This window comes from Heptranchias perlo, chromosome 11 (assembly GCF_035084215.1).
Source record: "Heptranchias perlo isolate sHepPer1 chromosome 11, sHepPer1.hap1, whole genome shotgun sequence".
Classification (NCBI taxonomy): Eukaryota; Metazoa; Chordata; class Chondrichthyes; order Hexanchiformes; family Hexanchidae; genus Heptranchias; species Heptranchias perlo.
Window position 1 is genome coordinate 3,920,437 of NC_090335.1, and position 24,519 is coordinate 3,944,955.

General features: G+C 49.6%; 1 protein-coding gene across 1 annotated transcript in view; it reads left to right on the forward strand.

Moving 5' to 3' along the window:
* Positions 1–9,138: 9,138 nt before the first annotated feature.
* The window catches only part of adprhl1 (ADP-ribosylhydrolase like 1), a 36,009-nt gene continuing 20,628 nt past the window's right edge, over positions 9,139–24,519 (forward strand). Inside the window, exon 1 of the mRNA XM_067992445.1 lies at positions 9,139–9,447. Coding sequence (XP_067848546.1) covers positions 9,234–9,447 — 214 coding nt within the window. The 5' untranslated portion in view covers positions 9,139–9,233. The remainder of the gene's footprint in view (positions 9,448–24,519) is intronic.

Sequence of the window (24,519 nt, forward strand, 5' to 3'; positions counted from 1 at the left end):
GAAATGTTTTCTAATCTCACTCCTGAAAGGTCTGGCTCTAATTTTTAGACTGTGCCCCCTACTCCTAGAATCCCCAACCAGCGGAAATAGTTTCTCTCCATCCAACCTATCCGTTCCCCTTAATATTTTATAAACTTCGATCAGATCACCCCTTAACCTTCTGAACTCTAGAGAATATAACCCCAATTTGTGTAATCTCTCCTCGTAACTTAACCCTTGAAGTCCGGGTATCATTCTAGTAAACCCACGCTGCACTCCCTCCAAGGCCAATATGTCCTTCCGAAGGTGCGGTGCCCAGAACTGCTCACAGTACTCCAGGTGTGGTCTAACCAGGGTTTTGTATAACTGCAGCATAACTTCTGCCCCCTTGTACTCTAGTCCTCTAGATATAAAGGCCAACATTCCATTGGCCTTATTGATTATTTTCTGCACCTGTTCATGACACTTCAATGATCTATGTACCTGAGCCCCTAAGTCCCTTTGGACATCCACTGTTTTTAACTTTTTACCATTTAGAAAGTACCCTGTTCTATCCTTTTTTGATCCAAAGTGGATGACCTCACATTTGTCTACATTGAATTCCATTTGCCACAGTTTTGCCCATTCACCTAATCTATCAATATCGCTTTGTAATTTTATGTTTTCATCTACACTGCTTACAATGCCACCAATCTTTGTGTCATCGGCAAACTTAGATATGAGACTTTCTATGCCTTCATCGAAGTCGTTAATAAATATTGTGAATAATTGAGGCCCCAAGACAGATCCCTGCGGGACTCCACTAGTCACATCCTGCCAATGTGAGTACCTTCCCATTATCCCTACTCTCTGTCGCCTTTCGCTCAGCCAATTTCCTAACCAAGTCCGTACTTTTCCCTCGATTCCATGGGCTTCTAACTTAGCTAACAGTCTCTTATGTGGGACCTTATCAAATGCCTTCTGGAAGTCCATATAAATAACATCCATTGACATTCCCCTGTCCACTACTTTAGTCACCTCTTCAAAAAATTCAATCAGGTTTGTCAGGCACGACCTCCCTTTCACAAATCCGTGCTGGCTCTCCCTGATTAACTGAAAATTCTCGAGGTGTTCAGTCACCCTATCCTTAATTATAGACTCCAGCAATTTCCCCACAACAGATGTTAGGCTAACTGGTCTATAATTCCCTGGTTTCCCTCTCTCTCCTTTCTTATTAAGCGGAGTGACGTGCAATTTTCCAATCGAGAGGGACAGTTCCTGAATCTAGTGAACTTTGAAAGATTATAGTTAGGGCATCTGCAATCTGCTCACCTACTTCCTTTAAAACCCTGGGATGGAAACCATCTGGTCCTGGGGATTTGTCATTCTTTAGTGCTATTATTTTCTTCATTACTGTTGCTTTACTTATGTTAATTTTATTGAGTCCCTGTCCCCGATTCAATATTAGTTTTCTTGGGATTTCCGGTTTTCTACTGTAAATCCTGACGCAAAGTAATTATTCAACATGTCCGCCATTTCCCCATTGTCAATGACAATATCCCCACTTTCAGTTTTTAAGGGGCCAACACTGCTCCTGACCACCCTCTTTTTCCTAATATAACTATAAAAGTTCTTCGTATTGGTTTTGATATCCCTTGCAAGTTTCTTTTCATATTCTCTTTTTGTAGCTGTTACTATCTGTTTTGTGACCCCTTGTTGATCTTTGTATCTTTCCCATTCGCCAGGATCTGTGCCATTTTTTGCCTTTTTGTATGCCCTTTCCTTATGTCTTCTACTGTCCGTTACCTCTTTAGTTGTCCATGGCTGTTTTTTTTGGCAAGTAGAGTTCTTGCCCCTCAGGGGTATAAACTGATTCTGTATCACGTTAAATGTTTCTTTAAACATTTCCCACTGATCATCAGTCGTTTTACCCATTACTAGATTTGCCCAGTTTACTGTGGACAGTCTCTGTCTCATCCCATTGAAGTCGGCCTTACCCAAGTCTAGAATCTTAGCAGCTGACTCACTTTTTTCCCTTTCAAACACTACATTGAATTACATTGAACGTTACCCCACCAGCGAACAAATGTTATCTGTTTTTAATATAACGGGTCAGTTGCTGTCTTTTCTATGTTTCTACCTCTCTATCTCTGTTTTTTTTTGTTTGTTGTTTTTTTTTGGTGATTTGTATATTCTGAGACCTGGCAGGTAACACCTGTCTGTCTGCACACTGATTGCCTTGGCAACGGGCAGTTGAAAAAACTGTCTGTACTCACCAAGCATTGTTCTGTGAATTATAAATGCGATTTCATTTCGAGGATTTCATTTCCACATCGTTCACCTGAGGAAGGAGGTAGCCTCCGAAAGCTTGTGAATTTAAAATAAAATTGCTGGACTATAACTTGGTGTTGTAAAATTGTTTACATTGAACTCGATCATGTTATGATCGCTATTGGATAGATGTTCACGCACAGTTAAGCTGTTAACTAAATCTGGTTCATTACTCATTACTAAACCTAATATGGCTTGCCCCTTTGTTGCCTCTAGGACATACTGCTGCAGAAAACTATCCCGGACACACTCAAGAAATTCACTACCTTTCTGACAGTTGCTAGTCTGCTTTTCCCAATCTATGTGAAGGTTAAAGTCCCCCATTAAGACCACTATGCATTTGTTACATGCTTGTCTAATCTCTGCATTTATACAATCTAGCACTTCAGAGCTTTTGCCAGGGGTCCTATACACAACTCCCACTATAGTCTTAGATCCTTTCCTATTTCTCAAATCAACCCATAAGGTCTCTGTTGGCTGCTTACCTCTCGTTATATCCTCCTGTATCATTGAAGTGATTTCATCTCTAATCACTAAGGCTACTCCTCCCCCTCTTCCATTTTCCCTATCTCTCCTGTCGACCTTATAACCCGGTATATTTAGTTCCCAATCCTGACCATCCTGCAGCCATGTCTCAGTAATAACTATCATGTCATACCCTCCAATTTGAATTTGAACCTGTAGTTCATTTACTTTATTCCTTATACTCCAGCATTTGTATATAGAACTCTTAGTTGGGCCACACACCCTAGCCTGACCTTCAGCTTTGATGCTGGGTTAATTGCCTTACGCCTTCTAGTTTTCACTTTATCTGTAGTGCCTAAAGTACACTTTCTTTCTGCTGCTCTACGCTTTTCCCTTTCAATTGTTCTTGAACAACTGTTTGCACTATTTGTATTGTAAATTTCCCCTGGGTCTTCCCCTCTCTTGCTGCTCTCAACTTTACTCCCTTCTGACTCCCCGCTCAGGTTCCCATCCCCCTGCCACTCTAGTTTAAACCTTCCCCAACAGCACTAGCAAACAACCCCGCGAGGACATCGGTCCCGGTCCTGCTCGGGTGTAACCCGTCACGCTTGTACAGGTCCCACCTTCCCCAGAACCGGTCCCAATGTCCCAGGAATCTAAATCCCTCCCTCCTACACCATCCCTGCAGCCACGCATTCATCCTGTCTATTCTCCTGTTCCTATACTCACTAGCACGTGGCACCGGTAGTAATCCTGAGATCACTACCTTTGAGGTCCTGCTTTTTAATTTAAATCTTAACTCCTTGAATTCACCTTGCAGGACCTCATCCCTTTTTTTACCTATGTCGTTGGTACCGATATGGACCACGACGACTGGCTGTTCACCCTCCCCCTCCAGAATGCCCTGCAGCCGCTCCGTGACATCCTTGACCCTAGCACCAGGGAGGCAACATACCATCCTGGAGTCACGTTTACGGCCGCAGAAACGCCTATCTGTTCCCCTTACAATTGAATCCCCTATCACTATAGCCCTGCCACTCTTCTTCCTCCCCTCCTGTGCAGCAGAGCCACCCGTGGTGCCACGAACTTGGCTCTTGCTGCATTCCCCTGATAAGCCATCTCCCCCAACAGCATCCAAAGCGGTATATCTGTTTGAGAGGGAGATGGCCCCAGGGGACTCCTGCTCTACCTGCCTAGTCCTTTTACTCTGCCTGGCGGTCACCCATTTCCTTTCTGCCTGCGTACTCTTTACCTGCGGTGTGACCACCTCACTGAACGTGCTATCCACGATAGTCTCAGCATCGCGGATGCTCCACAGTGAGTCCACCCACAGCTCCAGCTCCGAAATACGGTTAGCCAGTAGCTGCAGCTGGACACACTTCCTGAACACATGGTCACCAGGGACACTGTTAGTGTCCATGACTTCCCACATAGTGCAGGAGGAGCATATCACGGGTGCGAGCTGTGCTGCCTTCACTTGCCTTAGATTTACACTGCGTTCACCTCTCAGACTCTCCTCCCGCTCTCGGTCTCTCCTTTTACACTGTGCTCACCTCTCGGACTCTCCTGCCTCACCTGCGACGTCGCACAGTAGTTGTCTCTTGTTGCAGGTCTGCTGCTGCTTCTATCCCCACTCTCAGTCTTCTGCTGCTCAGGTCCAACTACAGGCGAATCTTGATATGTTGGGAGATTGGGCTCGTGACTGGCAAATGATGTTTAACCTGTCAAAGTGCGGTGTTACGCAGTCGGCAGGGAGAATGCTGAACATACATACACCCTTCAGGGAAAAGTACTGAAGCCGGTGCAGAAAGAAAGAGATCTGGGTGTTCTAGTGCATAGATCGCTAAAAGTTCATGAGCTACGCTGTGAAGCGATAGCTGGGGCAAATCGGGTGTTGAGGTGCATTTATAAGACATAAGATATACTATTTTATCCTTGAACGACCTTGCGGTGTGGCGAGGGCTCTCTAATGACGGATTATAAACTATGGATCAATTGCATTCTAGATTTCTCATGTTGAGACTCATTACTGTTACACTGGGCATTTCTGGTTGATTGAAAGTGCTTCCAAGTGTTTTTCAATCTAAATCATTTTTAAAGGTACATTATTATCTGTGATTTAATGTGAAGTGATGGCAGAGATTAGGCACCTCAGAAATGCTATTACCAATTCATATAAATGTGATTTATTATAAGAGCCAGATTTAAAGAGATTTTGGTAAGATAACGGGTTGGTGTGAACAGTATTTGTACTTCATTGGTTAGAAGGACCTCATAGGTCACTGGCGCCAATTAGTTGCAGTCCTCTCATCAATAAACTAGACATTGATTAACGGAAATCAGGAAGTGAGTTAAAGGGTAGACTGTGTGACATTTTAAATACAAGATTGAAGTCCAAGCAGTTTGCATTTCAAATAATGGATATTAGCCTGAATTCTCCGATGCTGGTCAGTTTATTCAATGACGGTAAGAAAATACACTCACAAGCAAAGTTTCGCTTATTCAAAGTTTAATCCTCTTAATGAGGTGAAGAACTTACAAACTAAGTGAACCTGGGACACAAGGTCTACCAAGTATACAACGCTTCAGGTCAAACAACCTGGGTCCAACCCAAAGTCCCGTTACAATTCGCCACCTTTTTATACCTTTCTGAACTACAAATCACTCATCTAAATGTCCTTATTAGGCATGCAACTACCTCTCTAAACCACAGGATGTGTATATATAGCTAATCTATATTCAGCAAGCCACTCAGTTGTATCAAACCACCAACAGTGGTTGAAGAAGAAGGCCCACCACCACCTGCTCAGGGCAACCAGGGATGGGCAATAAATGCCTGCCTTGCCAGTGATGCCCACATCCCGAGATTGGAATATATAAAAATACACTGTTGCAGATAAAATACTGTGACGAATCCTACCTTGACGCACCATCCACTGCACAGCGATTCAAACGTTACAATCAGTGCATTAAGTACCTTGGATCCTATTCTGTGGAGAACTGTACACTGATGGGCTCCAAATGGCTCCACTGAACAGATGGTGGTAGCAGAGTGTTGTAGTGGAGGACGGCTGTACGGCCAACACTAGCAATTCCCTTGGAGTTTCTCCTGCTGTATGTTTGGGTATAAACCTCGTTTACACACAAGCTGATGGTGGAGCAGGAGAAGCCCCAGGGAAATTACCAGTACAATATTCACAAGCCTGACAAGGGAGATCGCGATGTGGATTGGACTTGGTGCATTCCGTTCATGTGCTGTTCTCTATGGAGCAAAATGACTGTCATTTCTCATCTGCACAATTATTTCTTGGAGTTTATTACATTACATTAACCCTGCCTTATTAGAAACCTGAGGGTCAGGAGATTGAAGCAGGCTAGAAAATTAGGGTTGGACGATGCGTAGATTATTCCAGAAGTTTCTGTAGTGCTTTGGTCACATACACTGTTCTCCAATTGTCAGTGGGAAGGATCCATATTTTCCTTCTCTCTCCCACTTTCACATTTGCCAGGGGCTCCCCCTTCCTCAACTATTAACACACTCTCTATTTTGTTAATGCTTCAGACCAATTCTTGATTTGAGATGATCTGTTGCACCATTCATCATTCACCAACCGTTCCACTCTGAATTCCACAGTTTCTGTCCAATATAATCTCCAATTTCTGATTGTTAATCTGCCCATCAACCGCTTTCAGTTCTGGAGGATCTATACCTGAAACATTAACTTCAAATCTCTGTCATCACTCCCTCCTCAAAAAACCCACCCTTGACCCCTCTGTCCTCGCAAACTCCCACCCCATCTCCAACCTCCCTTTCCTCTCCAAAGTCCTTGAACGTGTTGTCGCCTCCCAAATCTGTGTCCATCTTTCCCGCAACTCCACGTTTGAATCCCTCCAATCAGGTTTCCACCCCTGCCACAGTACTGTAACGGCCCTTATCAAAGTCACAACTGACATCCTCTGTGAATGTGACCGTGGTGAACTATCCCTCCTCATCTTTCTCCACCTGTCTGCATCCTTTGATACAGTTGACCACACCATCCTCCTCCAGCGCCTCTCCTCCATCGTCCAGCTGGGTGGGACTGCCCTCGCCTGGGTCCATTCCTATCTATCCAGTCGTAACCAGAGAATCACCTGCAATGGCTTCTCTTTCCACTCCTGCATCGTTACCTCTGGAGTCCCCTAAGGATCTATCCTTGGCCCCCTCTTATTTCTCATCTACATGCTGCCCCTCGGCGACATCATCTGAAAACACATCAGATTCCACATGTACACTGATGACACCCAGCTCGACCTCACCATCACCTCCCTCGACTCCTCCACTGTCTCTGATTTGTCACACTGCTTGTCCCACATCCACTACTGGATGAGCAACATTTCCTCCAACTGGATATCAGTAAAACTGAAGCCATTGTTTTCGGTCCCTGCCACAAACTCCATTCCCTAGCCACTGACTCCATCCCTCTCCTTGGCCAGTCTGAGGCTGAATCAGACAGTTCGTAACCTTGGCATCCTATTTGACCCTGAGAGGAGCTTCTGACCCCATTATCCTCTCCATCGTCGAGACCGTCTACTTCCATCTCCGTAACATCATCCGTCTCCGCCCCGCCTCAGCTCATCTGCTGCTGAAAACCTCATCCATGCCTTTGTTACCTCCAGACTGGACTATTCCAATGCTCTCCTGGCCGGCCTCCCATCTTCCACTCTCCTTAAACTTGAGTCATCCAAAACTCTGCTGCCCATATCCTAACTTGCACCAAGTCCCGTTCACCCATCACCCCCTGTGCTCGCTGACCTACATTGGCTCCCGGTCCGGGGAACGCCTCGATTTTAAACTTCTCATCCTTGTCTTCAAATCCCTCCATGGCCTCACACCTCTCCATCCCTGTAAGTTCCAGCCCTACAACCCTCCGAGATCTCTGCGTTCCACCAATTCTGGCCTCTTGCTCATCCCCGATTTCCATCGCTCCAGCATTGGCGTCCGTGCCTTCAGCTGCCTAGGCCCCAAGCTCTGGAATTCCCTCCCTAAACCTCTCCGCCTCTCTACCTCTCTCTCCTTCTTTGAGACGCTCCTTAAAACCTACCTCTTTGGTCACCGGTCCTAATATCTCCTTAAGTGGCTCGGTGTCAAATTTTGTTTCGTAATCGCTCCTGTGAAGCGCCTTGGGACGTTTTACTATGATAAAGGCACTATATAAATGCAAAGTTGTGTTGTTGTTGTTTGGTCTGTTGTCCCCACGGTCGCTGACTGAACTGTGTGCTTCGTACAGTTTGTTTTTTTGCCAGATTTCCAGCATCTAGTATTTTGCTTTTAATACCATCCAGATTGGCTTTCTTTCAGGAACTGAGGGCAAATTCATGGCAACTGGTTTGCGAATGGATAACATTACAAACTAACATGACACCTGCCCAGACCCACCTTTAAAACTATCTAAAAGAATTTTAAACCCGAGAATCCATGATTAGAACGAAGAGATTCACACTGAGTATTAAACTGTTTTAAATGAGCCATGCTTTGTAATTCGCTGGTTTGTTTTTCCACTCAGTGACAGAACAAAAGAATTCAATTGAGATTTGAGTTCCTATCCCTTTTGAAATAATTAATTTTGATGGAACAGTTTCCTTGTTAAAACGGCTTGTTCAGATTCCACATAATTAGCGTTCAGAGACAGACAAAGAATATGAGATACCAAAATAACGGGCAGCTGATCCATCGAGCCTGTCCCAGACAGTCACGTTGTAACTAAGCATTGGGACTCCCAAGGCTGTCATGTACCAGCAGCCATCTAATCTCCTGGGAGAGGCAATAAAACAGATTTTAAAAAGACACCCTATGCCAATTCAGGGAAAAAAAGATATTTTGGGAAGTTCCTCTCTGACTCCCGAAGGTAATGCTGCAAGAGACCACCGTCACCATGCAGTACATCACCTGTAATCCCCCCTACCTTTTGTACGCGGTGATTTCTGCCCCAGCCAGGAACCCACCCAGCTCCCTTTTGAACACTTGCAGTGATTCCGTGCCATCGATCATTGTCACAATCTGTGAGCAGTCGCTGGGGCATGCTGTGGAAGCTATCTTGATCAGTTACCTGCCTGTGCCCCCCAGTGAGGTGGTACATCTGTACCCAATACTGCACCCAATGAATTGGCTGAGATGGGCAAACGTAGATAAACCTTAAATGAAAATCAAAGTACAGGTAGAGCAATCCTCGGTTTATGGCCTGAGCCGTTATCGTGGTGCTCGAGTTGTTGAGGAAGATAAGCTGTGTTATTCTCTGAGTTAGCCTTTCCAAAAATAATCCAGCATCATGCAGTACCCAGAGAACGCTGATAACAATTGCCAATCCACATAAGGTTGACGCTGCCTTTGATTGAGACACTATATATAAACAACTAACCAGTACAGAGAGCTGCTCCCGAGGGACTGTCTGCAGTGCCCGATACAGTGACCAAGACAAAGTGTCAGCAAACGTCCCCTCACAATGGAACATTACAAGGCTGCCATGGTGTTGGGGGGAGTCGGGGACGCTTTGGGCTATGGGAACTCCAAGTGGGAGAACTGTCCTTCAGGTGTGGTAATTGTAGCTGAATTGAAAGCGCTGGGTGGATTGGAAGGGATTACATTAACGGAAGATGACTGGCCAGTCAGTGACATTACAGTCATGCACACGGTAACAGCACAGGCACTCGTATCAGGTAAGAATTGCTTTATGTTTCATTGACTGTTCATAAGAACCAAAATGTCCTGTCAAACAGTTGGAATTCTGTCCAGAATACCAAGGTTTAGTAAATAAAATACCCACTTGTGTAAGACTAGAAAGAATGAACTTGCATTTATATAGCACTTTTCACAACCTCAGGACGACCCAAAGTGCTTTACAGCCCATGAAGTACTTTAGAAGTGTGGTCACTGTTGTAATGTAGGAAACGCAGCAGCCAATTTGCGCACAGCAAGATCCCACAAACAGCAATGTGATAAATAACCAGATACTCTGTTTTAGGTGTTGGTCGAGTGATAAATATTGGCTGGGACAACCCCCCTACTCTTCTTTAAATAGTGTCGTGGGATCTTTTACATCCCCCTGAGAGGCCAGTCGGTGCCTCGATTTAACGTCTCATCCGAACGACGGCACCTCCGACAGTGCAGCACTCCCTCAGTACTACACAGGAGTGTCAGCCTGGATTATGGGCTCAAGTCTCTGGAGCAGGGCTTGTAACCCACGATCCTTATAAGCTCAGAGGCGAGAGTGTTACCACTGAGCCAAGGCGGACTAGTGTTCCCTGTATTAGTGTTTGTTTATTTATAGCAGAGACAAATACTGATGTGCTTTACCCATAAGTACCTATTTAAGGCCTGTCTGTGATTGCACGAGCTGATTCATTATTGCACTTTACCAGTACAGGATTGCAGCGAGATGATCTTTGAGAGCCTCGTGCCCAGGGCATCAGCTGGTAGAGCATGGGGCCAATTTTCCAAAACCCAGTGAGAGCCTGACCTACAGGCGAGTCGTCGGAAGTGAGCCTACAATCACAGTGCTGATAAGCACAGTCATTGCGGAGACTCCTCACTGGCAGCGCATATCAGGAAAATCGGAACCTAACTCTTGACGTATTCCTGGCGAGTCACTGCAGTGGGTCTCAATCCGCACTCACCCCCATTCAACCATGGAGGTGGATTTCCTCGGAGGCTCTCCCCTTCCGCTGCGCTTCCAGCAGAGTTACGGCGCAGAGGGCAGGGAGTAACTGTGAGGAAATTCCCCCTCGTGATTCTGTAGCTTCATGGGATTATTGCCATTACATGGGAGAGGAAGAGTGCACTGCAATACAGGAACGATTGATCTCACTGCGCTCACACTGGGATCTATTTTGGATTTATCGGCGAGCCCGCTGGTCGAACACCCGTCCCGGCAGTGACGAGGCCCCCCGGCCTCGTTTAAATCTGGCAGGCGCCAAACAGAGGCCTTAAGATCGGGCCAGGGCAGGCGACCAGCGCGGTAAGTCGCGGGGGTGGGGCGGTGGTCACAATCACGGAGGTGGGGGTCCGGGGAGGCAGCAGCCCAAGTTATTTACTCTCCTCCGGGGCCCACAAAAATAATTTGACGCTCACCTTTGGCGAGGCCTCTTCTCCTCCATCACCCATGGGACTGGTGGGCGCGGCGCAAACTCCGCCCAGTTCCAATCTAAAATGGCAATCGGGGTCCTATTTACATCACTGGGCCCCGATTTCCATATTAAAAGGAGCCCATTGCCTGAAATTACTTTGGACACCTGGCAGTAGGCCCCCTTTCAGAATGGCCGTGTTCACGGGACGGTGAGGAGACCAACTCCATTCTGAGGCCATCACGGCCCCGTTAACGGAGGGCGAAGATGGCGGTGTGTGAACACAGTGTAAGTGCTGCCGTGACATACTGTGAGTGCCGTGTGCATTTGCAGTTCGCACGCTGTATCCACACTGTACTCATGCACCACCCGCCCAGTGGCCCCCATTGTGGTCTATGGTGCACACCAGGTGGTCGATGGGCCGAGTGGTCACACCACTGCCTGATGTTGTTGAAAGGCCTGAGCCATTTTGTCGGTGGTTCGGTGATCTGTCATTCACATAATGATGGGGAGCTTGCCCTTTAGGAGGGTGAGATATCTAGCAGCGCTGATGGGTATATAAAGGGTGCCTGCACCTCTCAGCGGGAGGTGCGATTATTGAACACGCAGGAAAACGTCGACTGCCAGTTCTCCTCAAGTGTCACTGGAGCAAGGTACGGCCAGGTGGGAGGTCCTCTCCCCTTCCAATGGCGAACATGTCAGCAGGCATGGAGAGAGGCTGTAGAGCTTCCAGGAGAAGAGCTCCAACAATGTGACCCGGACAACCAAGGTGAGAATTTGATCTCCAGCTGCCTTGATTCTGAATAAAGCCTTGCAATACCAAACCAGCACAGCAGACCCACTCCCCTGCTGTACGTGCTTCTCCTCCGCTACTCCAGCTCCTCCTGCTTACAATCAGACACTCACAAGCTGCTGCTGCCCACAGAACTGGCACCAACTACATTCTGCTGTTACCTGGTTGCAACTGGAATGTGTTTCCCTGTTCTGTAAACAACCACAACAACTTGCATTTATATAGCACCTTTAATGTTGTAAAACATCCAAAGCCGTAATCAGGCAAAAATTGCCAAAGAAAGAGATATTAGGACAGGTGTGCAAAAACTTAGTCAAAGACGTAAGTTCTAAAGAGCGCCTTAAGGGAGGAGAGAGAGGTTGAGAGGCGGAGAGGTTAGGCAGGGAATTCCAGCGCTTAGGGCCTAAGCAGATGAAGGCACGGCCGCCAATGGTGGGCCGAAGGAAGTGGGGGATGCGCAAGAGGCCAGAATTGGAAGAGGGCAGAGATCTCGGAGGGTTGTTGGGCTGGAGGAGGTTACAGAGATAGGGAGGGGGCGAGGCCATGGAGGGATTTGAAAACAAGGATGTGAATTTTAAAATCGAGGCGTTGCCAGACCGGGAGCCAATGTAGGTCAGCGAGCACAGGGGTGATGGGTGAACGGGACTTGGTGCGAGTTAGGAAATGGGCAGCAGAGTTTTGGATGAGTTGCAGTTTGTGGAGGGTGGAGGATGGGATGCCGGCCTGGAGAGCATTGGAATAGTCAAGTCTGGAGGTAACAAAGGTACAGGTGAGGGTTTCACACTTCACACTATAGAATATTTCACGCATACAGACACCTCCCCCTCTTGCTCACAACTTGCAGCTTCTCCTTGCACAGTAAATAAAAGTTGCATCATAATTCTGCACGACCCTTTCAAGGCTCACACACGAACCTACTCCCACGCCTCTTGCAGGACAAGCGGGCGAGCAACAGAAGGGAGAGGACCAGAATGGAGGGAGAGGCAGCCACAAACCAATGGAGGAAGCTGCCTTGGGCACAGATATTGGGGATTACCAGGCTGGTGGCCCAGTGCGGTCGGGTGCTTGGCTATTTTCATTTGCTGGTGCTGCATTGCGATGTTATTCAGCTGCCACTGCTGACCCTTCCCATGACCCGCTGACCCTTGTCCCTCTCTTTTTCTAGGTACATCCTATGACTTGGGCCCGACAACCGCATAGATGGAGGGGGACAGCCCGCCTGAAGATGAACTGTCACCGTGCTTTTATCTTTCCTAACACCAGGACAGAGGTTGGCACCCCAGGTGGTAGAGATGGTGGGTTAGAGGGGTCTGCACTTTATGTTCTTATAAAGGGAATTAGGGGTTACGGGGAGCGGGCAGGAAATTGGACATGAATTTAGATTTGAGGTTAGGATCAGATCAGCCATGATCTTATTGAATGGCGGAGCAGGCTCGAGGGGCCGATTGGCCTACTCCTGTTCCTATTTCTTATGTTCTTATGTGATTAACTGAGCACCAGTGAGATAGAAGAGGAGTGACTGGACAGCACAGGAATCAGCCTGCCGGAGAGGAAGCTCAGGTTCGAGCTCTGCTGCAGAGGACGGAGATGCAGATTTCAGGAGCCCGGTCTTTAAAAACAAAAGATCTCTCAGGTGCAGCAACAAATGCTCCTGGCATCGGACAGTCTGCCCAAGAACTGACGCACCATGTTGGGGAGCGTGGAGGAATCCTCTTCCAATTAGTGTGGGGTTATGGAGCATGGCATCAACACGCTACAGTCAACCCTGGAGCGTGCGGTCACTTCACTGGACTCTGCAGCTGGGCCGTCCCTGTAGGAGTCTGTGGCACTAGTCATGGTATCTCGCAGTGATGCTCACGTTGGGACTATACCGTTCTCTGGGCACCAATCTCTCAATAACAACAGCAACTTGCATTTATATAGCGCCTTTAACATAGTAAAACGTCCCAAGGCGCATCACAGGAGCGTAATCAGACAGAATCTTACGCCAAGCCACATGAGATATTAGGACAGGTGACCAAAGGCTTGGTCAAACGGGTAGGTTTTGAGGGGTGTCTTAAAGGAGGAGAGAGAGGTAGAGAGACGGAGAGGTTTAGGGAGGGAATTCCAGAGCTTAGGGCCTAGGCACTGAAGGCACGGCCGCCAAAGGTGGAACGATTAAAATCGGGGATGAGCAAGAGGCCAGAATTTGAGGAGCACAGAGATCTCGGAGGGTTGTAGGATAGAGGAGGTTACAGAGATAGGGAGGGGCGAGGCCATGGAGGGATTTGGAAACAAGGATGAGAATTTGAAAATCTGCTTCTCCTTGGACAGGCCAGAGGGCCGAATGGATAGGGGCTTCATTCATGTCACAAATCTATCACCTGCCGCCCTCCCTCAGCTGATGAATCAGTCCTCCTCCATGTTGAGCACCACTTGGAGGAAGCACTGAGGGTAGCAAGGGCACAGAATGTACTCTGGGTGGGGGACTTCAATGTCCATCACCAAGAGTGGCTCGGTAGCACCACTACCGACCGAGCTGGCTGAGTCCTGAAGGACATAACTGCCAGACTGGGCCTGCGGCAGGTGGTGAGAGAACCAACACGGGGAAAAACCTACTTGACCTCGTCCTCAACAATCTACCTGTCGCAGATGCATCTGTCCATGACAGTATTGGTAGGAGTGACCACCGCACAGTCCTCGTGGAGACGACGTCCTGTCTTCACACTGAAGACACAATCCAACGTGTTGTGTGGCACTACCACCGTGCTAAATGGGATAGATTCAGAACAGATCTAGCAGCTCTAAACTGGGCATCCATGAGGCGTTGTGGGCCATCAGCAGCAGCAGAATTGTATTCCAGCACAATCTGTAACCTCATGGCCCGGCATATTCCTCACTCTACCATTACCAACAAGCCAGGGGATCAACCCTGGTTCATTGAGGAGTGTAGAAGAACATGCCAGGAGCAGCACCAGGCATACCTAAAAATGAGGTGCCAACCTGGTGAAGCTACAACACAGGACTACATGCATGCTAAACAGCAGAAGCAACATGCTATAGACAGAGTTAAGCGATCCCACAACCAACGGATCAGATCAAAGCTCTGCAGTCCTGCCACATCCAGTCGTGAATGGTGGTGGACAATTAAACAACTAACGGGAGGAGGAGGCTCTGTAAACATCCCCATCCTCAATGATGGCGGAGTCCAGCACGTGAGTGCAAAAGACAAGTCTGAAGCATTTGCAACCATCTTCAGCAAGAAGTGCCGAGTGGATGATCCATCTCGGCCTCCTCCCGAGATTCCCACCATCACAGAAGCCAGTCTTCAGCCAATTCGATTCACTCCACGTGATATCAAGAAACGGCTGAGTGCACTGGATACAGCAAAGGCTATGGGCCCTGACAATATCCCGGCTGTAGTGCTGAAGACTTGTGCTCTAGAATTAGCCATGCCTCCAGTCAAACAGTTCCAGTACAGCTACAACACTGGCATCTACCCGACAATGTGGACAATTACCCAGGTATATCTTGTCCACAAAAAGCAGGACAAATCCAATCCGGCCAATTACTGCCCCATCAGTCTACTCTCAATCATCAGCAAAGTGATGGAAGGTGTCGTCAACAGTGCTATCAAGCGGCACTTACTCACCAATAACCTGCTCACCGATGCTCAGTTTGGGTTCCGCCAGGACCACTCAACTCCAGACCTCAATACAGCCTTGGTCCAAACATGGACAAAAGAGCTGAATTCCAGAGGTGAGGTGAGAGTGACTGCCCTTGACATCAAGGCAGCATTTGACCGAGTGTGACACCAAGGAGCCCTAGTAAAATTGAAATCAATGGGAATCCGGGGGAAAACTCTCCAGTGGCTGGAGTCATACCGAGCACAAAGGAAGATGGTAGTGGTTGTTGGAGGCCAATCATCTCAGCCCAGGGCATTGCTGCAGGAGTTCCTCAGGGCAGTGTCCTAGGCCCAACCATCTTCAGCTGCTTCATCAATGACCTTCCCTCCATCATAAGGTCAGAAATGGGGATGTTCGCTGATGATTGCACAGTGTTCAGTTCCATTCGCAACCCCTCAGATAATGAAGCAGTCCGAGCCTGCATGCAGCAAGACCTGGACAACATCCAGGCTTGGGCTGATGAGTGGCAAGTAACATTCGCGCCAGACAAGTGTCAGGCAATGACCATCTCCAACAAGAGAGAGTTTAACCACCTCCCCTTGACATTCAACGGCATTACCATCGCCAAACCCTCCACCATCAACATCCTGGGGGTCACCATTGACCAGAAATTTAACTGGACCAGTCACATAAATACTGTGGCTACAAGAGCAGGTCAGAGGTTATGCATTCTGCGGCGAGTGACTCACCTCCTGACTCCCCAAAGCCTTTCCACCATCTACAAGGCACAAGTCAGGAGTGTGATGGAATACTCTCCACTTGCCTGGATGAGTGCAGCTCCAACAACACTCAAGAAGCTCGACACCATCCAGGACAAAGCAGCCCGCTTGATTGGTACCCCATCCACCACCCTAAACATTCACTCCCTTCACCACCGGCGAACAGTGGCTGCAGTGTGTACCGTCCACAGGATGTACTGCAGCAACTCGCCAAGGCTTCTTCGACAGTACCTCCCAAACCCGCGATCTCGACCACCTAGACGAACAAGGGCAACAGGCGCATGGGAACAACACCACCTGCACATTCCCCTCCAAGTCACACACCATCCCGACTTGGAAATATATCGCCGTTCCTTCATTGTCGCTGGGTCAAAATCCTGGAACTCCCTTCCTAACAGCACTGTGGGAGAACCTTCATCACACGGACTGCAGCGGTTCAAGAAGGCGGCTCACCACCACCTTCTCAAGGGCAATTAGGGATGGGCAATAAATGCCGCCCTAGCCAGCAACGCCCACATCCCATGAACACATTAAAAAATATCTCCTGCGGTCTGCTCTCCCACACATTAGTGGGAGCAATGAGACGCAGCCCCAGGGGAGTGGCACGTGTTGTCCTCTCTCAGGAATGTCAGTGCGTTTGTTCCCTCACCACCCCCTCAGTCAATGCCCACCATGGTGCCAGAAAGCCAGCTGGGCCAGACTGCCCTGGCAGCAGCCGAGATGCTGCAATCTGCAGGCCGGGTCCTCTCAGGTTTGGGATCCTGCGGGAGGTCACCAGACACGAGTGTCTCAAGGGCATCTCTCTGAACCACAGCAGTGTCCCACCTCCCATGCTGAAGCCAGTGGGGAAGCACCTTGTAGGAATGATAGAGTAGGGGAAAAAAATATTTTAAAATCCTTTAGGCTCACACCTGGGTTAGAATTCTATTTAATGGCGTTTGTGTAAGCCATTGAAACGTAAAATGCAATTATTATTTTGTGTGTGGAGTGTTTCTGATCCTGGTGTCATGGACATCTTCTGCATTCTCCCAGACAGAAAGAGCCCCAGATCATGGGCATCTGCTGCATTCTCCCAGAGAGAGAGTGTCCCAGATCACGGCCATCTGCTGCAATCTCCCAGGTCGAGCAGGGTGGAAGGACTGGGAGAGATGTTGTTCCAGACTGTTAACGCTCAGGGGGCGGGACTATTTTAGCTAAAGTGCTGCATCTGCTGGTGCTGGGCTGGTGCCCACCTACTTCGACATCATTGTCATTGAGGTCTTCCTCACCAAGAGGCAGAAAGTCTTCATCCAATGGTGGCTCAATGTGTTGTCTGCACTGCAGAGCAATGTTGTGCAAAATGCAGCAGATGGCCATGATCTGGGACACTCTCTCTCTGGGAGAATGCAGCAGATGGCCATGATCTGGGACACTCTCTCTCTGGGAGAATGCAGCAGATGGCCATGATCTGGGACTCTCTCTCTCTGGGAGAATGCAGCAGATGGCCATGATCTGGGACACTCTCTCTGGGAGAATGCAGCAAATGGGCATGATCTGGGACACTCTCTCTGGGAGAATGCAGCAGATGGCCATGATCTGGGACACTCTCTCTGGGAGAATGCAGCAGATGGCCGTGATCTGGGACACTCTCTCTGGGAGAATGTAGCAGATGGCCTTTATCTGGGACTCTCTCTCTGGGAGAATGCAGCAGATGGCCGTGATCTGGGACTCTCTCTCTGGGAGAATGCAGCAGATGGCCTTTATCTGGGACTCTCTCTCTGGGAGAATGCAGCAGATGGCCTTTATCTGGGACTCTCTCTCTGGGAGAATGCAGCAGATGGCCTTTATCTGGGACTCTCTCTCTGGGAGAATGCAGCAGATGGCCATGATCTGGGACACTCTGTCTGGGAGAATGCAGCAGATGGCCGTGATCTGGGACTCTCTCTCTGGGAGAATGCAGCAGATGGCCATGATCTGGAACACTCTCTCTCTGGGAGAATGATGCAGATGGCCTTTATCTGGGACTCTCCCTCTCTGGGAGAATGCAGCAGATGGCCGTGATCTGGGACTCTCTCTCTCTGGGAGAATGCAACAGATGGCCGTGATCTGGGACACTCTCTCTGGGAGAATGCAGCAGATGGCCTTTATCTGGGACTCTCTCTCTGGGAGAATGCAGCAGATGGCCGTGATCTGGGACTCTCTCTCTGGGAGAATGCAGCAGATGGCCGTGATCTGGGACTCTCTCTCTGGGAGAATGTAGCAGATGGCCATGATCTGGGACTCTTTCTGTCTGGGAGAATGCAGAAGATGGCCGTGATCTGGGACTCTCTCTGGGACAATGCAGCAGATGGCCATGATCTGGGACTCTCTCTGGGAGAATGCAGCAGATGGCCGTGATCTGGGACACTCTCTCTCTGGGAGAATGCAGCAGATGGCCATGATCTGGGACACTCTCTCTCTGGGAGAATGCAGCAGATGCCCATGATCTGGGACTCTTTCTGTCTGGGAGAATGCAGAAGATGGCCGTGATCTGGGACTCTCTCTCTCTGGGAGAATGCAGCAGATGGCCATGATCTGGGACACTCTCTCTCTGGGAGAATGGAGCAGATGGCCGTGATCAGGGACTCTCTCTCCGGGAGAATGCAGCAGATGGCCATGATCTGGGACTCTCTCTCTCTGGGAGAATGCAGCAGATGGCCATGATCTGGGACTCTCTCTCTCTGGGAGAATGCAGCAGATGGCCGTGAACTGGGACACTCTCTCTCTGGGCGAATGCAGCAGATGGCCATGATCTGGGACACTCTCTCTCTGGGAGAATGCAGCAGATGGCCATGATCTGGGACTCTCTCTCTGGGAGAATGCAGCAGATGGCCGTGAACTGGGACACTCTCTCTGGGAGAATGCAGCAGATGGCCGTGATCTGGGACTCTCTCTCTCTCTGGGAGAATGCAGCAGATGGCCATGATCTGGGACTCTCTCTCTGGGAGAATGCAGCAGATGGCCGTGAACTGGGACACTCTCTCTGGGAGAATGTAGCAGATGGCCATGATCTGGGACTCTCTCTCTCTGGGAGAATGCAGCAGATGGCCGTGATCTGGGACACTCTCTCTCTGGGAGAATGCAGCAGATGGCCATGATCTGGGACTCTCTCTCTGGGAGAATGCAGCAGATGGCCATGATCTGGGACTCTTTCTGTCTGGGAGAATGCAGAAGATGGCCGTGATCTGGGACTCTCTCTCTCTGGGAGAATGCAGCAGATGGCCATGATCTGGGACTCTATCTGGGAGAATGCAGCAGATGGCCGTGATCTGGGATTCTTTCTGTCTGGAAGAATGCAGAAGATGGCCGTGAACTGGGACTCTCTCTCTCTGGGAGAATGCAGCAGATGGCCGTGAACTGGGACACTCTCTCTGGGAGAATGTAGCAGATGGCCGTGATCTGGGACTCTCTCTCTGGGAGAATGTAGCAGATGGCCGTGATCTGGGACTCTCTCTCTCTGGGAGAATGCAGCAGATGGCCGTGATCTGGGACACTCTCTCTCTGGGAGAATGCAGCAGATGGCCATGATCTGGGACTCTCTGGGAGAATGTGGCAGATGGCCGTGATCTGGGACACTCTCTCTCTGGGAGAATGCAGCAGATGGCCGTGATCTGGGACTCTCTCTCTGGGAGAATGTAGCAGATGGCCATGATCTGGGACTCTTTCTGTCTGGGAGAATGCAGAAGATGGCCGTGATCTGGGACTCTCTCTGGGACAATGCAGCAGATGGCCATGATCTGGGACTCTCTCTGGGAGAATGCAGCAGATGGCCGTGATCTGGGACACTCTCTCTCTGGGAGAATGCAGCAGATGGCCATGATCTGGGACACTCTCTCTCTGGGAGAATGCAGCAGATGCCCATGATCTGGGACTCTTTCTGTCTGGGAGAATGCAGAAGATGGCCGTGATCTGGGACTCTCTCTCTCTGGGAGAATGCAGCAGATGGCCATGATCTGGGACACTCTCTCTCTGGGAGAATGGAGCAGATGGCCGTGATCAGGGACTCTCTCTCCGGGAGAATGCAGCAGATGGCCATGATCTGGGACTCTCTCTCTCTGGGAGAATGCAGCAGATGGCCATGATCTGGGACTCTCTCTCTCTGGGAGAATGCAGCAGATGGCCGTGAACTGGGACACTCTCTCTCTGGGAGAATGCAGCAGATGGCCATGATCTGGGACACTCTCTCTCTGGGAGAATGCAGCAGATGGCCATGATCTGGGACTCTCTCACTGGGAGAATGCAGCAGATGGCCGTGAACTGGGACACTCTCTCTGGGAGAATGCAGCAGATGGCCGTGATCTGGGACTCTCTCTCTCTGGGAGAATGCAGCAGATGGCCATGATCTGGGACTCTCTCTCTGGGAGAATGCAGCAGATGGCCGTGAACTGGGACACTCTCTCTGGGAGAATGTAGCAGATGGCCATGATCTGGGACTCTCTCTCTCTGGGAGAATGCAGCAGATGGCCGTGATCTGGGACACTCTCTCTCTGGGAGAATGCAGCAGATGGCCATGATCTGGGACTCTCTCTCTGGGAGAATGCAGCAGATGGCCGTGATCTGGGACTCTTTCTGTCTGGGAGAATGCAGAAGATGGCCGTGATCTGGGACTCTCTCTCTCTGGGAGAATGCAGCAGATGGCCATGATCTGGGACTCTATCTGGGAGAATGCAGCAGATGGCCGTGATCTGGGACTCTTTCTGTCTGGAAGAATGCAGAAGATGGCCGTGAACTGGGACTCTCTCTCTCTGGGAGAATGCAGCAGATGGCCGTGAACTGGGACACTCTCTCTGGGAGAATGTAGCAGATGGCCGTGATCTGGGACTCTCTCTCTGGGAGAATGTAGCAGATGGCCGTGATCTGGGACTCTCTCTCTCTGGGAGAATGCAGCAGATGGCCGTGTTCTGGGACACTCTCTCTCTGGGAGAATGCAGCAGATGGCCATGATCTGGGACTCTCTGGGAGAATGTGGCAGATGGCCGTGATCTGGGACACTCTCTCTCTGGGAGAATGCAGCAGATGGCCGTGATCTGGGACACTCTCTGGGAGAATGCAGCAGATGGCCGTGATCTGGGACTCTCTCTGTCAAGGAGAATGCAGCAGATGGCCATGATCTGGGACACTCTCTGGGAGAATGCAGCAGATGGCCATGATCTAGGACTCTCTGTCTGGGAGAATGCAGCAGATGGCCGTGATCTGGGACACTCTCTCTCTGGGAGAATGCAGAAGATGGCCATGATCTGGGACTCTCTCTCTCTGGGAGAATGCAGCAGATGGCCGTGATCTGGGACACTCTCTCTCTGGGAGAATGCAGCAGATGGCCATGATCTGGGACTCTCTCTCTGAGAGAATGCAGCAGATGGCCATGATCTGGGACACTCTCTCTCTGGGAGAATGCAGCAGATGGCCGTGATCTGGGACTCTCTCTGTCAAGGAGAATGCAGCAGATGACCGTGATCTGGGACACTCTCTGGGAGAATGCAGCAGATGGCCATGATCTGGGACTCTCTCTCTCTGGGAGAATGTGGCAGATGGCCATGATCTAGGACTCTGTCTGGGGGAATGCAGCAGATGGCCATGATCTGGGACTCTCTCTCTCTGGGAGAATGCAGCAGATGGCCGTGATCTGGGACACTCTCTCTGGGAGAATGCAGCAAATGGCCGTGATCTGGGACTCTCTGGGAGAATGCAGCAGATTGCCATGATCTGGGACTCTCTCTCTCTGGGAGAATGCAGCAGATGGCCATGATCTGGGACTCTCTGTCTCTGGGAGAATGCAGCAGATGGCCGTGATCTGGAACTCTCTCTCTGGGAGAATGCAGCAGATGACCGTGATCTGGGACTCTCTCTCTGGGAGAATGCAGCAGATGGCCATGATCTGGGACACTCTCTCTCTGGGAGAATGCAGCAGATGGCCATGATCTGGGACACTCTCTGGGAGAATGCAGCAGATGGCCATGATCTGGGACTCTCTCTCTGGGAGAATGCAGCAGATGGCCATGATCTGGGACACTCTCTCTCTGAGAGAATGCAGCAGATGGCCATGATCTGGGACACTCTCTCTCTGGGAGAATGCAGCAGATGGCCGTAATCTGGGACTCTCTCTGTCAAGGAGAATGCAGCAGATGACCGTGATCTGGGACACTCTCTGGGAGAATGCAGCAGATGGCCATGATCTGAGACTCTCTCTCTCTGGGAGAATGCAGCAGATGGCCGTGATCTGGGACTCTCTCTCTGGGAGAATGTGGCAGATGGCCATGATCTAGGACTCTGTCTGGGAGAATGCAGCAGATGGCCATGATCTGGGACTCTTTCTCTCTGGGAGAATGCAGCAGATGGCCATGATCTGGGACTCTCTCCCTCTCTGGGAGAATGCAGCAGATGGCCGTGATCTGGGAGTCTCTCTCTGGGAGAATGCAGGAGATGGCCATGATCTGGGACTCTCTCTCTGGGAGAATGCAGCAGATGGCCATGATCTGGGAATCTCTCTGGGAGAATGCAGCAGATGGCCGTGATCTGGGACACTCTCTCTCTGGGAGAATGCAGCAGATGGCCATGATCTGGGACTCTCTCTCTCTGGGAGAATGTAGCAGATGGCCATGATCTGGGACTCTCTCTGGGAGAATGCAGCAGATGGCCATGATCTGGGACACTCTCTCTCTGGGAGAATGCAGCAGATGGCCATGATCTGGGACACTCTCTGGGAGAATGCAGCAGATGGCCATGATCTGGGACTCTTTCTGTCTGGGAGAATGCAGCAGATGGCCGTGATCTGGGACACTCTCTCTCTGGGAGAATGCAGCAGATGGCCGTGATCTTGGACTCTCTCTCTCTGGGAGAATGCAGCAGATGGCCGTGATCTGGGACACTCTCTCTCTGGGAGAATGCAGCAGATGGCCATGATCTGGGACACTCTCTCTCTGGGAGAATGCAGCAGATGGCCATGATCTGGGACACTCTGTCTCTGGGAGAATGCAGCAGATGGCCATGATCTGGGACTCTTTCTGTCTGGGAGAATGCAGCAGATGGCCATGATCTGGGACTCTCTCTCTCTGGGAGAATGCAGCAGATGGCCGTGATCTTGGACTCTCTCTGGGAGAATGCAGCAGATGGCCATGATCTGGATGCTGTGTCTGGGAGAAGTTCCCCAGGACTGTCCAGTCGGAGGAAGCATTGCTGGACCTCTCCAATGGCCTGCTCAGAGATGCCTCTTTCCTACACTTGGCTCTGGTTGTATCGAAGTTCAGCCAGTGATCATGAGTTTGATTGAGGTGTCATGAGCGTGGGGCGAAGGGACAGCCCTGGCCCCCAAACAGCCAACCTCTGACTTGCTGAGCAGGATCAACGATTGGGAGGGACAGAGGACTGGCTCAGTAAGAAGTCATCATGACAGCGGCCAGGAGGGTGGGCACAGACCTGAACGATGCATTGGTTGTGATCACACACTAGCTGAATATTAAGGGAATGGAAGCCCTTGTGGTTCACGAAGGCTGGTGGCTCGTTGCCTGGAGCTCTGTTGGTGACATTGGTGCAGTCAATGATGACCTGGACTTGGGGGAAACCTGCAAAATATACAAACCCCAGAGTCCGAGCCTGATGTTTCTGGTTGTCCGTGGGAACGTTATGACTTGTTGACAATTTGAGAAGGCTGTTATCCTTATAAATAGATGCATAGTGAACAAAGGCAAGGAAGTTATGGTAAACCCTTATGAATCACTGGTTGGGCGTCAGCTGGAGTATTGTGTTCAATTCTGGGCACCACACTTTAGGAAGGATGTGAAGACCTTAGAGAGGGTGCAGAGGAGATTTACTAGAATGGTACCAGGGATGAGGGACTTCAGTTACGTGGAGAGACTGGGGAAGTTGGGATTGTTCTCCTTCGAACAGAGAAGGTTAAGGGGAGATTTAATAGAGGTGTTCAAAATTACATGGGGTTTTGATAGAGTAGATCGGGAGAAACTGTTTCCACTGGCAGGAGGGTCGGTAACCAGAGGACACAGATTTAAAAGAACCAGAGGGGAGATGAGGAGAAGTTTTTTTACGCAGTGAGTTGTGATGATCTGGAATGCTCTGCCTGAAAGGGCGGTGGAAGTAGATTCAATAATAACTTTCAAAAGGGAATTGGATAAATACTTGAAAAGGAAAAATTTGCAGGGCTATGGGGAAAGAGCAGGTGAGTGGAACTAATTGGATAGAACTTTCAAAGAACCGGCACAGGCATGATGGGCCGAATGGCCTCCTTCTGCGCTGTATGATTCTATGATTCTGTGACTTGGTTTGCTTTATCAAATAGGGCATCAGTCACCTGCTTGATGCAGGCATGGACTGCAGATTGACTAATGCTACTAATATCCCCTGCTGCAACCTGAAAGGAGCCCAAGGAACACTATGGGCTGTTGTTACTTTCACTGCAAAAATGAATTGATTGCCAGCTGTGGCAGCAGGTTTCTGTGAGATCACTTAGTGTGAAGCCTCC